Consider the following 14,560-nt stretch of genomic DNA (forward strand, 5'->3'; position numbering starts at 1 on the left):
CTCTACCAAACTTTACACGCTGTCCTTTACTAAAAGAAGTCTCCAGATAAATATGTTGTCGGTCAAATCCGGTCTCAGGTTGAATCCATTTTTACCTAGGTTAAATTGGTGATCCTCTAAGTTGCAAATGTCTTTTTTCATTTGAGAGCTTGAAAGGGTGAGGGAACACTTGCTGTTCCATTGTAGAAGTCTTGGTATTTTTGGGTATTGTTGTGCTCTGATGGCAAGCACTGCAATTCTAGGGTTCAAGATTTTACCTTGGTTTACGCAACTTTTTGTTAGAGGCAAAGCTAGGAATTCTCTTTTTGGTACAAGATCTCTGTCTTTTCGAAGTAGTTGCTTTACGTATTAGTTTTAAGCTGCCCGGGAGAACCTTCTTGTAGGGGTTTTGTACATAGGAGATTAGTACTTGCTCCATGTGTGGGACGTGTTAAGAGTGTTTGGTTACACTTCTACAGTGCGTCATTACTCGCGTTGTACTTGCTATGCATTTGTAAGACTTTGCTCCGAATACAGAATAGTCGGCTATGCCTTTTCTAGCTCAATTACTATCCAGAGTGTATGATTAAATTTTCATTCTAGCCATGGGTTGTTTGTCCGTTATGGTTAATTTATCTTGCCTAGCTTGGAATGAAGTTTTATGTTATTTGTTCTTGTTTCATAAATATTCTTGGTCTTTGGCCATTTCAACTTAATCAAAAACATGAAACAAACATCATCATTATGTTTGTAGCCGCTGTTTATTTATGTTTTTGGTTTTTCTTCTTTTCGCTCTTTGTTCCCCGTCCGTGTCAATGTTTCCGTTTGATTTTTTTTTTTCTATATCTTCTGTTTCAGACGTTCTCTAAGACGATCTTTGGAAGAACGCCACAGCCTTTAAGGACCCACAGTTGATTTCCCTAGCTTCCGGACTTCAGTCGTCTGTTCTATCTGCAAGGGCTTTGGGTACTACAGGTAGCTACGCGCGTACTTTTCAAAAATGGGAAATTTTCGCTCGACGCAAGTCAGGGTTATCCTTTTCCCCCCGATCCTCTACACGTCGCTATCTATCTCCATTTCATTATAGATTCAACCAGGTCAGTCAGCTTGGTATTTAGATGTGCTAAGTATAGACCCACGCTCTACCAAGTTTATCTTTAGACAGCTCGTCAAGACAAAGAAGTCTTACAAGCTTGCAAGCAAGGACAAGTCCATCAGTTATTCGACTTTCTGAGACCATTTGGCTAGGGACCTTCAAGGAATAGTTCCGGATCCTTGCATGTGCGGCACCCATTCTGTTAGATCTGGGGGTGCATCCAAAGCCGCTGAGAGCGGTGTTTTTAAGAGGCATGATCGCTGGAAGACGGCTGCAGCCAAGGACGGTTATGTAAAAGACAACATCGCTTGAAGGCTTACCGTTTCCAAATCACTCTCTGTAGTTTTTTCCTCTAACCTTCTAGTTCAAGCCAAAACTTTTTCTCTAGCTCTAGTAACAGTACTCGGCGCTAGGCCTGGATATTTCAAAATAAACCTAATGATATATGTCTTGCTGAAATGTGGAATTTCTGGTGTTTGAGAATTGAATATTTCTGCGTCATGGGAGCAATGGGGCTGGGTACTAGTGGGCGATACGACGGTATTATGGGTAGGCGTTGAGTCGTATTTAAGCTGGAGATAGCATGTGACCAGTCATTCTAGTCCGTCATCGCTTGCTGCCACTTTTTCAAGTGTTCGTTTATGAGAGAAGCTTAAAAGGATACCTACCCAGATTTCTTGCCCTTCTTTTTTCCTCTGATGAGGTTTTTTTTGTGGGGCAGGTTTTCTTGGCCTCGGTTCTAGTCGCTACCTTCTTTGTGAGCGGCTGCCCAGCTTTTGGCATTCTTTTTATCGACTTAATGTATGTATCCTAGGTTTGCTTAGCGTTTCATGATATTGACTTGTTCTATATATCCTTGCTTTTGCTCGCTTTTGCTTAGCGTTTCATGGTATTGTTTTTGAGCATTCATTTTTATTCATGTATGTAACGTCAGATACGTGACCACATTCAGTCTTTCGTCACGACCATTTGTAACGTTAGTAACGGTAATCGGCGCTCCGCCTGGATATTTCAAATTATTAAATTCTCAACCTCGGATAATGCATTTCGCGTGCTCTGATTGGTTCACTCAATCCCGGTTATCACCTCATATACCTTGGTTTGACCTTATATGGTAAATAATTGCGTTAAGCGTTGCTAAACTAAAAATGTTTTCACCTGAAAGCGAGATTTCATTTTGAATAAAGCCAAAAAGGAAAACAAATTTTTTTTGCGGAAAGTTTGGATCCATTCCGACGTTTAGAAGTACGCAAGAAGGCAAGAAAAGTTTTTGTGATGAGCCTGTGTCTATCTGACCACAAGGTATTACACAACATCGCATCAGTTCTCATCAAGTTTTTTCGATTTCGCTCGGATTTGCTCCCTCTTTTCGCTCGTATTTCGTACTTCCAAATTTTTGGAGTTTAAGGAATTTAATAAAACAATTATTCCATTCGCGCTTGTTGGATATGAGACTGGTTATAGCCAACTCGGCGCTACGCGCCTCGTTGGCTATTTACCATCTCATATCCAACGCGCGCTCATGGAATAATTGTTAAATAAACCTAATGGTATATGTCTCGTCTCTTGCGTAGTGACGCTTAAGTCTATAATTTCCCTCAAGCTCTGTCTTACGCATCTCAACATATCTTCCTAATGTTTCGTATCATCTTATCGGTTTCTGTATTCATACACTTATCCACCAGTCTCAACATTGCAACATAGTATGGGAATAATTAAAAGAACTGTACTATGCACTTACCGGTACTAGAACTCGGATCCTTCAGATCGATAATCCTGTGTCTTCACCACTACACCACAACTACGAACACGCCCAATTCAACACATTTCTTTTTTCATAATTTGCTTTTGTATAATAAGTCACTTGACTGGGAACTACCAAATTCACGAATTTGATTTACTGAAATCGATATTGACCGCGGTCTAGATTTTCCCATCTAGACCGGCATCTAGACCGGTAATGTTTTGCGGTGAAAAACTTGCAAACTGAAATGCAAAAATATTGAGTATTTTCTTTTACCAATATTTGCATGGAAGTGCCAAAAAGCATGATGACAAAAAAAGGGTAAGGAGGACTAGCAAATTACGTTCGGCTCATCGCCATTCATCGCCGTTCGCAAGCAAAATGTCAGTTAGTGCAAACCAGTTACATTAAACGAATTAAATTGTTCTTGTTTGCCATATAATAAACATCTTATTAACCGATCTTAGTCAGTCTGTATGGGAGAATCTTGACCTCGGTCGTGTGTACTCACAACCTCGGTCAAGATTCTCCCATACAGATATCCTGCTCGGTTAATAAGAGCTAAATATTAACCAAAACTAATCCTAACGGGGCCCTAATTTTTTTACAGGCTTAATTTAGGCTACAAAAAAAGTTTTTTCAATTCATCTGAGTGCGTATTCAACCTACTAGGTAAAATGAGGATCACCAACCTGAGAACGGATTTTACCGGCAACATACTCACGTAGAAGATTAGGATAACCAGACATTCTTAAAGGGAAAAAATGCATTTTTTCACAATGTACATTATTTTCTGCTCAACGTGTGCTTTTCATGAATGAGGTAGGAGTTGTATAATGTCCAGATCCCAATAAGCATTGAATAAGAAAAGTTGCTTAATTTGTTACCTTGGGATTTTGGCATGAATAAAGAGACTGCAAATGAAATCGCTCTTACATTTCGTCGTTCCTCTTGCCATTTGAGCTGTTGTCTGTGAAGACAATCCTAATCGTTTTGCTGATGCATCAGCATACTGATTCTGATTAACCATTTGTGTTTGACTCTGCCAGCTGCTTACACTCGGCCCTTTTTTGAAGCCCTGCTGGTTATCACCTGTCAAAGTTGTATTTACCACATTGGACACATCAGATGTTACTTGATTCCCGTTTCGTATTTGTTGATTTCTTATTTGCTTCTCGGATTCCTTTGAATTTATTCCCTTCTGTTGCTCAGCATCCATTGTTCTTTGCTTTGCTGTTTGATTGGCGAATCCCAAGTCATCTCTTGCAGAACCTTCTCCATTTCCGCTTCCACTTTGCTGTAATGCGGAATCGAGAAATTTAAATAATCTTTTAACGCCGTCTTTCCTCTTATTGTGCCCTGGAATATCCGACTTTTTCGCATGCAATGCATCGGTTGAGAGATCAACGTCCTCGCTTGGTTGAAGGGCATGGATCTGTTGGAATAGCCATTGTGGCGAGGGAGAAGCTGAAACTAAAAGCAAATGGTGCAAAAAGAGGGTACGTGGATTGTTACTGCGCGGTAAAATTCTATCGTGGTCAATGTCGTGGTAAGCGATGTTGATAAAACGCGACGAAATAATGATTAAAAAGAAAACGTTTCTTCAACGGTTCATGCTTACCAAAACTGCATAGAAAGCCCCAGCAAAAAAGAGATGGAATCCACAAGTTCATGACTTTAAGTTTTCCAATCTTGATTTTATAGGCCTGCAAAAAATGTAAACAATTATTGATTTGGGAGACCGACCACTAAGATGGATACAAAGAATGAGACCTCTCCAATTTCATAACCAGGGATAACCTAAAAAGAAGACACAAGCAATGCCCCATCTCCCACATCAACAATTTTGGCTTGTTGGGAAAGAAAACAATAAATGGTGCAGCAACACATTTTAAACTGCGTTTCGTGTGCTGCACTTTAATCAGTGACCGTTATAATTTTGAAAACCATTTATACATTTATTCCAAAAGGTCTGAGTTCGAGATAAATTAAAACAAACTCAACGGTTTGTGTATATTAATCGGTTATTTTTTTATTGATGTCACAGCTTATCACCACCAAAGTAAGCAGTAAGAGCTGGTTTAAATTCCGTATATATCTATAACAGAGTTTCTTTAATTTTACCGTGATAATCAGTTTTGCCTGATGCAAGGATGTCAAAATGATCCTACTTGATGTTGTGCTCAGTGGCTTTGATGTGGTCAGCAACGAATGAGCAAAACAGAGGGACTAGGGTGGAAGAAATACGAGACGTCGTAAAGTTCGTCAGCCTTGTGAAGGTATGTATATCAACAGTCTTTGATTATAAACAAAAAACTATTGTGTTAATTTTGAACAGCAGAGTTTATTATGTTATTATCGGTTTTCTTAGAAGCAATTAACTCTCGATTTCACATTGATTTCACATTGATTTCACATTGATTTGAGTAAGCCACAGGTAACCCAATCGTAGTGTGTGCATGAGTTTCAAGTTAAGAAAATATTCGGCGAAAGAAGCTTGTCGATCTAGGCTGTTGAAACCCAAGAAATAGCGGCGGAAATAATAATATCCCTGAAAACTCCACTTTCCACATGTCACTTTCTGGAGGGTTTACCTGCAATATCAGCGATGTTTTTATTTTTTTCAATAACATAAACTCTACTGTTCATAAATAAAAGAACAGCTTTGTTTATAATCGAAGGCTATTGATATACATACCTTCTCAAGCGCCTGGGACAAGGGCTGACGAACTTTACGCCCTAGTCCCTCTCTTTGGCCTTCCAAAATATTGAATTCAGGATTTTGGAACTCTAACTCTACGACATAACTCTATGAAAATAACTCTGAGTCTAAGAATAGCTGCCCCTCCCTACACATTCTTCCAAATAATATCCTTGCAGTCGAATACTGCTCATTTTATCACATTTGGAGTTAGCCATTCTCCATGATGCTTGCATTGATTAGCTTCGTTATTTCTGTGCTTACTATCTACTTTGCTAGCCTCGACAGAAATTACATTATTTTTTTGGTAGAAGGCGCGTAATATGACACACCACATGGAACAGCTCTAAGCACTCTCTTAATAACCCGTTAATTAACATTTTCTTATGGGGCGCCAAATGTATTTTTATTATTTAGAGTGGTTATTTGTATATAACCAAAACAAGTATGGTTATATGTAAATAACCACATTGCAGTTTGCTTATTTCTAAATAACCAAAAGGAGACATTGGTTATTTAACAAGTAACCAAGAAATGAGTGTGGTTATTTGCTAAATAACCAAACCTGAAAATTGGTTATTTGCTAAATAACCAAAACTGAAAATTGGTTATTTGCTAAATAACCAAAATCGAAAAAATGGTTATTTGGTTATTTTTTAGAGATAACCAAAACTTGATTTTTTTTTCCAGTGACTGCAAATTGCAAATTGGTTATTTAGCACAAAATGGCTAGTACTTAAACACGGAATGCCAGAATGATGGAATGCCGGAACGGCGGAATACTTAAACACGGAACGCCGAAATACTTAAACACGGAACGCCGGAATACTTAAACACGGAACGCCGGAATACTTAAACATGGAACGCCGCAATACTTAAAAAAAGAACGCCAGAATACTTAAACACGGAACAGTTGTGAAAATTCTGACAATTGGAACACATGGTCCCCCCCCCCCCACCCCCACAAGTGTTCGGGGCAAAAATTAAAGTACAAAACAATGGTGAAATATGAACCCTTTTATTGTCGTAAAAAAGGTTGCTGTTATTCATCATGGTGAAGTACAATAATAATAAAGTATTCTCGTTTGTTTCACGATGTGGTCACTTGTGATGTAGATCGCGCCATTTCGACTGCATACTGATAGTCTTCATAAGGCAATGATGTCGATTGGTTACGCGTCACCTTTTAAACAGGATGCTCCGCTGTGATTGGTTGGTTTTCAGCAGTTGTGATTAGGATCTGAGAACCTAGGATCTGGAAACGCTACGTTGACGACACTTTCACCATCCTGGATCGCGGAAACGTTGATAGCTTCTTACAGCATCTGAACAACCAGCAGCCCCATGGAGACAGAGAACGACTACAAACTCGCTCTCCTTGACACCGCAGTTTCAAAAGAACCGGATGGCCGCCTCACCACCAGCGTGTACAGGAAGCCTACGCACACTGATCAGTACTTAGCGTATGATTCCCACCACCCTCAATCAGTAAAACGCGGTATTGTCAAGTGCCGCCTCTACGAGCGCGCCAAACGTCTCGTAGCAAAACTTTCTGTTATCTCCAAGGAGAAGAAACACCTGTCTTCTGTTCCAGTCTCTAATGGTTACCTCTTTCTTTCTTGCAGAAAATCACCAAGACCAGGAAACCGAGTAGCAGTGCTGAGCCCACGATCGAGTACAAGTCCACTGCGGTTTTACCCTATGTCAAAGGCCTATCCCAACAACTTCGCCGCTGCCAACAGCAACAAGGCATACGCGCTGTTTTCAAGTCGGAGACTACATTAAGATCACATCTAGTACGACCGAAAGACGCTGTCGAGCCGACTAAACAAGATGGCGTGGCTTACAGGATTCCCTGTGAATGCGAGACTGGAAGACCTATGCAAGATAGAATGAAAGAACATGAGCGAGACATCCGACTTGCCCGTACCCAGACCTCCGCCGTTTCAGAACACGCTAACAACACCGGACACAACGCGCTTTGGAACGGAGTAAAGTTTATTGATCGTGACCCTCATTGGTACACACGCAGGGTCAAAGAGGCGATTCACTTAAGACCTCACCCTACGACAGCCGTCCGCCAAAGACACAACACGCCGAAGCAGCTAGGATCGAAACGCACCAATCACAGCTGCTAAAAAGCAACCAATCACATCGGAGCATCCTGTTTAAAAGGTGACGCGTAACCATTCGACATCATCGCCTTATGAAGACTAGCAGTATGCAGTCGAAACGGCGCGATCTACATCACAAGTGACCACATCGTGAAACAAACGAGAATACTTTATTATTATTGTACTTCACCACGATGAATAACAGCAACCTTTTTTACGACAATAAAAGGGTTCATATTTCACCATTGTTTTGTACTTTAATTTTTGCCCCGAACACTTGTGGGGAGGGGGGGGGGGGGGGGGGGGACCATGTGTTCCAATTGTCAGAATTTTCACAACTGTTCCGTGTTTAAGTATTCTGGCGTTACTTTTTTAAGTATTCCGGCGTTCCATGTTTAAGTATTCCACCGTTCCGTGTTTAAGTGATCAAGTTTTGGTTATCTCTAAAAAATAACCAAATAACCATTTTTTCGATTTTGGTTATTTAGCAAATAACCACTTTGCAGTTTTGGTTATTTAGCAAATAACCAATTTTCAGTTTTGGTTATTTAGCAAATAACCAATTTTCAGGTTTGGTTATTTAGCAAATAACCACACTCATTTCTTGGTTACTTGTTAAATAACCAATGTCTCCTTTTGGTTATTTAGAAATAACCAAACTGCAATGTGGTTATTTACATATAACCATACTTGTTTTGGTTATATACAAATAACCACTCTAAATAATAAAAATACATTTGGCGCCCCATATTTTCTAGGCTTGCAAATGAAAGATGTTGGGAGTGAGTTGGAACCCGTCTGCTCTGTAAGATCTGAAAGTCTTAATCCTGGTTTTCACTAGTGACGCAAGCACAAGCATAAGCAGCTTATGCTACTGAAAACGAACATCGACAAAAGCATTAAAATCAACCACGGAAACCTCCATTTTGTTCAAATACTCAGACGCAGGGAATCTGGAAAGAGTGTTTTAATTTGCCAGACGCAACAAATTTCCTTGTGCTTAAGCTGTGTTTCGTTTTCATAAGACGCAAACCAACGCAAACATAAGCGCAAGCGCTAGAAAAAGAAACAATTTTGATCTTTGTGCGTGTGCTTTCCCTTGTGTTTGTGCTTATGCTTGCGTGAACCCCGTTTGCACAGTGAAATAACCCGCGCTCTTATGCTTGCGCTTGTCCTTGCGTCGCTAGTTAAAACAATGCTTTAAACAGCAAGACATTTCTTGCTAGGTTTAACCAGAATACGTTTTCATCAACTGGGATTAAATAAGCATGTCAACAAAAAAATAGATCTGTAATCATCGAAAATGCGAAGTCTCACTCGTATAACAACAAGAAGTGATAGGGCGGACCTTTTGCGAAGTGTCCTGTCACGTACGATTTTTCCTTCCTATTTAATGTTGAAGTAGGTGGATTGAATAGGTGTTTTGGTGTTAATTGTCAAGTACGTTATACACAAAATCCTAATAAATACACAAATCTGCAAGTTATGTACATGTAAATTTACGGGTAAAAATATAGCAACACGTGAAAGGTAATTATCATGAAATATTTCCGAAAGAAACACCTGTAATAGAAAAATACGTGAAACTCGAGGAACCACCTACTTAGTATTACCTTGTCTATTCCTTGAAAGCAACTGAAGCTAATCAACACAGACCTTAACTTTCTGCTACAAACCTTGAGAAAAATAAAATAAACAGGGTGGATGATATTTTCGAATATTCCGGCGCCGCACTGATCACAACACCAAAACAACAAATGACAACATTGGGTCGCACTTGGCATCATCAGGTGGCCTGACTATTTTAAAAATAACCTGTCCAAATAACCTGCCAGAAAGTTATCATCTCAAGCATCCACCGAGAACACAAAGACATGTATACGTACAACAATGGGGTGACGCCTATTGCCGGGGATGAGTTGTATTACATGTAATTTTGCCTCTAAGATTGTCATTTAAGATTCTTCATTGTTAGCTCGGTCCGTATTTATCATCTCTTAATACTTCTCTTAAGCGTCTCTCGTGATATAACCTTAGAATTTTAAATATCATTTTTTTTCTTAATTATCCTTGTTTTAAAATCCAAAGCAACACTCCTAAACCGCCCCCCATTGACGAATGAAATAGTCTGGCGTTAGACGCAGTAAAATCTATTAAGTTTCACTCCTAGGCGTCAATGGATTAAAATACAAGATCCTGTACCCATAGACTATAGTTGGAACATTTAAAAGTTACACAAACAACCTTCGTCACCGAAAAGTGGATCTTCGGTTCCAGTCAGTCATCAACCCGCCCTGTCAAGTCCTCTCCTCCCTCCACCCCCGCCTGACAGACTGAGTTCGGTTTTTAGTGTGTGTAATGGATAACCCTATGTAGTCAACATAGAATTAGGAAGGTGTGGGTTATTCTTAGGCTTAAACTGAGCGGCATTAATAACTTTTTTAATAAGCAACTTTATTTGTATACGAAATAGCGGTTCTTCCCCGCGCGGAGCTGCGGAGCTCTGCCAGAAAGTTATAATGTCATAGGCAGGAAAATATTTTTTCGCTCTCCGACAGCCGCAGTGAAAGACTCGCTGAAAACTCGGAATTAACGCTTAAGGTGACAGTGATTACGAACCCGATCAACCCAAACAATGCAGAGGTCTTCTCTACAAATGTGACAATGAGTGGCTTGTTGAAACCTTTGTTCCTCAAAAGTGAGTTAATTGCGTGTGCACAATCTTTTTCACGAGAGTATGGATTTATTCTTCTTGCTGAAGCAAGGCTTCCAGGACCTTATCAACTGCGTCCTCTCCGGGATAGAGCACGGGAGGTTGACAATATTCTGGTGTTTCGGAGAAAAACACGTAAGAAAAACCACAGGCTTGATTTTTCTTTAGATTTCTTCGACAAGGATTTGTTTGGGTTTGCTCAAGCAGACTGAATCTTGGTGGTCAGGCTCTAGAAATTGGCGTAAATAACAAAAGGCAATCGAAACTGTCTCTGGAAATCTCTAGAGTTTCTTCCCACTTGAAAACAACAGCAAGTTGATATATGTGAAAAAGTGGCGTTCTTTAGTGAAGTATAGTGGGAACAAATGTTGCCGGTAAAATCCGGTTTCACCTTGAATCCGTTTTTACCTAGGCCTTGTTAACTGATTGGTGATCGTCAGTTTGAGGATTTCAGTGAGCAGTTCTAGTTCCTTGGTATTCCTTGTTGTCTCAACGGTATTTTCGGCAAAACTCAGTGGTTTTCAACTCAGCTATTTACTTTTCTCTGGAGTTGGCAGAATCCTTAACCTCAGTGGTGTCTTCTTCCACGGCCGCCATTCGCCGTCTTGCGCCTGAGATTCCATTTCACTGAGTAAGCGGCCAAGCCAGAAGCTCGTCAATTTTAAACCGTGTAATCTTCGATTAAATCTTCCTCCGTTTGAGAGCCACTTTCTCTCTGTCTTTTGCGTTTTGACTTTCTTTCAGCGGGAACAACTTCAGTTTGTCTTTCTTCCATGTTTCTTGTGAGTAGGACAGCGGAATAAAGTATACCTTCACATAATAAAAAACTTTCAGAGCTGCAAAATACATGCCCCTCGTCCAAGCAGCTCTGCGGATTGTTGACTCTTAGTTCTTGATTTAGACGGTGAAGTAGCGATTTTTTCTTACCCTGTAATAGCATCCTAAGGTCATATTTCTCTTCGGGGTTTGAACGAAGGTTTTCGGCGAGTCTTTCACGCAGACGTCAAAGCGCAGGATTTTCAGAACAACCAATGTCTTCCTCTTCTGGATATTTTGCTAGATAACTTGAACATCTTTCTTTTCAAACTAACATAACCACTCAGCCAATGACAGAAGAAAAGATCGCGCATCAGGTTTCAAAAGCTTAGCCAATAATCTGCCAAAGTTTGCAGAGGCTGGTCAATTGCCGATTGAAGTGCCCTTGTCTTACCTCGATGAAGGACAAGGAATCGAGGAAACACTCAGATTTCACAGAGCATCGTGGCACATATCGTATTTCAATAAATGATGCTGTGCAAAGTTGACCATTGCTCAGAAAAGGAAGCTTTCAGAGGTCATTAGAGATGATGAGACTTCTAAACAATCCAGTCCGATCAAAACTAGACTTGCCTTCCTTGAAACGAGAGCCAAGCCTTCGACGAGAGATGACTTCAAACGAAGCTTCTTTTGTGAAGAAGCGGGTAAGACAGTTAAGCATAATTTTCAAACCTAGTGTGGGTCACACGCCATGAACACTCCCGGGGGGGGGGGGGGTACTGCCATATATGGGCTATATAGGTATGTGCCGCTGTGAAGGGTATGGTTTTCAAGCAGTTTACTCTAGCATAGGGTATATAAATCAGAGCGTTTGGGTCTAGAATAGGGTATCTTTCACGAAACTGACCAGTTGGTTGAAGATTTTATCTAGACTAAGGAAACCAGGGATTGCTACACAAAAATAAAAAACAATGAAATCGGCAAGTTTAAATTTTCACGACTCAGCCTCAACAGCGTTGATAGATGGCCATCATAAAACGCTACTGGATATTATTAACTGTCAAAAATCGGGATTCAGACGCGGAAATCAGTAGTATTAATACTGGTTAAAATTAAACAATTTATTGTCTTGATAATGCGTACGTACGTGCTTGGCATTACTGGACAAGTATAAATAAATCCTTTTTTAAGAAAGAAGTGATTGTGGCATAAGGTTTTGTTTTGGCTTTGCTTTAGACTGTACTAGTGACCTCAGTTTCTGGAAAACAGCTACTCTAGGAGTGATTTGGAGAGTTTACTCTAGTATAGGGTAGCAAAATCCAGCTGAAACTAGCTCTGGTATAGGCTAAGGGTTCCAGGGTCCTAGCGGCACATCTCCACCCAGAAATTCCTAAAGTACCCCCCCCCCCGGGTGAACACTAAAGCAGTGACCATATGAATTCATAATTTCTAAGTTATTGAAATTAACTATTTTTTTAAGTATCATTTATCCAAACCAGTGAATGTTGTAGCCTCTTGTCTCAGTCACTAAGAAATATTTTGATGATATTACCACTTATTCAAACATTCCCGTGTCAATTTTCTTGAAGGTTTGAAGAGACGTAAACTGATGTAATTAGATACAACTGTGCAGGAAATTAAGTTCATTAAATAACAGCCTTTACGTCTAATATAATTCTAAATGGGAAGAAAACTGGAGGATGAGATCATGAAAAGAAACAAGAGAATTTTCAGTAAAAACTCGTGATTTTGATATTGAGTTAAAATTTTTATGTCATGACTGGTAAGAATCTTCGTAGAGCGGCAACACTTGCTATTGATGGCAATGTAAGAGCAGCAGTCACAAAGCTTCAAGACCATAAGCTGTTATCAAAGTTGGCAGCTGGTGATATGCACGCCCTGGATGCCTACTACCAACGCATCATGTATCACTGCCCTTTACAATCGATTCAGAGACATTAAGCCCTCGAAAGAACAAGAAGATAATGATACTTCCCAAGTTTCTTTGCGGGCTATTGCTTTAGCGGAACTTGTCATGGATATAGAGGATGTTGCAAGGCCATGCACCATGCTAAAGCCGTGATCGATGCCTGTAAGGAAAGAGGTATTTGCAAAGACACAGTGCTTCAATGGCACATTTGATGCCAACTGTCAGTGCTCGGCAGTACCCGACCTACTTTTGGCGCTTGTGAACATGATTCTATTTTCTTAATTTGCAAAAACGTAATCCTTCCTTGACTCTAGAGGGACCTGGCGTCATGAAAAAAAAAATGAGGAAGATACGATGGGTATGAATGAAGGTGTAATGCTTTCCCAGCTGTTGCTCTTTAATGCCGTGAAACGTCGCAGGAACCCACAGTCTGATAGTAATAATAATAATGAGTAATAATAATAATAATAATAATAATGAGTAATAATAATAATAATAATAATAATAGTAGTAGTAGTAGTAGTAGTAGTAGTAGTAGTAGTAGTAGTAGTAGTAGACTTACTATATGCAGCTTCAGTGGTAGTTACAGAGAAGCTAGGTGTAAAGATCTCTAAAAAGTATGAAAACCCATGTGGAAGAGAAGGCTGGAAAAGCAGGTGCGAGGGCTCAGACAAGATCTAAGCAGAGTCGAATGCCACATAATAGGTAAAACGCTGAAGGTGAAAACCATGAGCAGATTAGAGAGAAATTATAATCTCAGTACCAAAGGAAATTCTGTGGTCAAAGAAGAATTGAAGCAGCGGCTCGTGGCGAAAGCAAATAAGATCAAGAGATACACCGACAGATTCGAGCAATACAGACAAAATAGACAGTGCGGTTTCGACCAAAGTACATTTTATGCCGAGCTGGATAAAGAACCTTCAGATGAGTATATACCCCAAACCCCCAGGATGCTAAAGACTTCTGGAGTGGAATCTGGAGTAATGACAGTGGGCACAGGAAAGATGCAGAGCGGCTGAAGGAGTTGAAAAGTGAAATTGTTATAATTTGCCGGGATGATATGAGGATAGATATCGATAAGCTGAAGGCAGCCTTGAAAAAAATGCCAAATTGGAAGGCCCCTGGGCCAGATCTGGTACAGGGGATCTGGCTGAAGAACATGAACAGCATACACACTAGGCTATTAGGTCAACTGAATATGTGTCTGGAGATAGGGGAAGTTCCCGAATGGATGACAAAAGGGAGGACACTCCTGTTTGTCAAAGATACGAGCTCAGGAAATGATGCTAGTAACTACTGGCCGATTAAGAGTTTGCCACTAATGTGGAAGTTACTTACTGGGATGATATCAGAGGATGTGTACTGGTTCTTGGATGAGATGGACTTCCTCCAAGAGGAGCAAAGGGGCGCACGGAAAGGGTCGAGAGGAACTCACGACCTTCTGTTTATTAACAAAAAGGTCCTGCAGAGTGCTAGAAATGTGAACAAGAACCTGTTCATGGCCTGGAGTGACTACCGAAAAGCTTT

At 40.2% G+C, this 14,560-nt stretch overlaps 1 protein-coding gene across 1 annotated transcript in view; it reads right to left on the reverse strand.

Moving 5' to 3' along the window:
- Nucleotides 1-9,378, reverse strand: part of LOC138060601 (uncharacterized) — a 15,354-nt gene extending 5,976 nt beyond the window's left edge. The window contains exons 1-3 of the mRNA XM_068906446.1: nucleotides 9,248-9,378; nucleotides 4,441-4,525; nucleotides 3,756-4,292 (exon numbers count right to left, since the gene is read on the reverse strand). Of these exons, the coding sequence (XP_068762547.1) occupies nucleotides 3,756-4,292; nucleotides 4,441-4,492 (589 nt within the window). The 5' untranslated portion in view covers nucleotides 4,493-4,525; nucleotides 9,248-9,378. The remainder of the gene's footprint in view (nucleotides 1-3,755; nucleotides 4,293-4,440; nucleotides 4,526-9,247) is intronic.
- Nucleotides 9,379-14,560: the final 5,182 nt, after the last annotated feature.

This window comes from Montipora capricornis, chromosome 8, assembly GCF_036669925.1.
Source record: "Montipora capricornis isolate CH-2021 chromosome 8, ASM3666992v2, whole genome shotgun sequence".
Lineage (NCBI taxonomy): Eukaryota > Metazoa > Cnidaria > Anthozoa > Scleractinia > Acroporidae > Montipora > Montipora capricornis.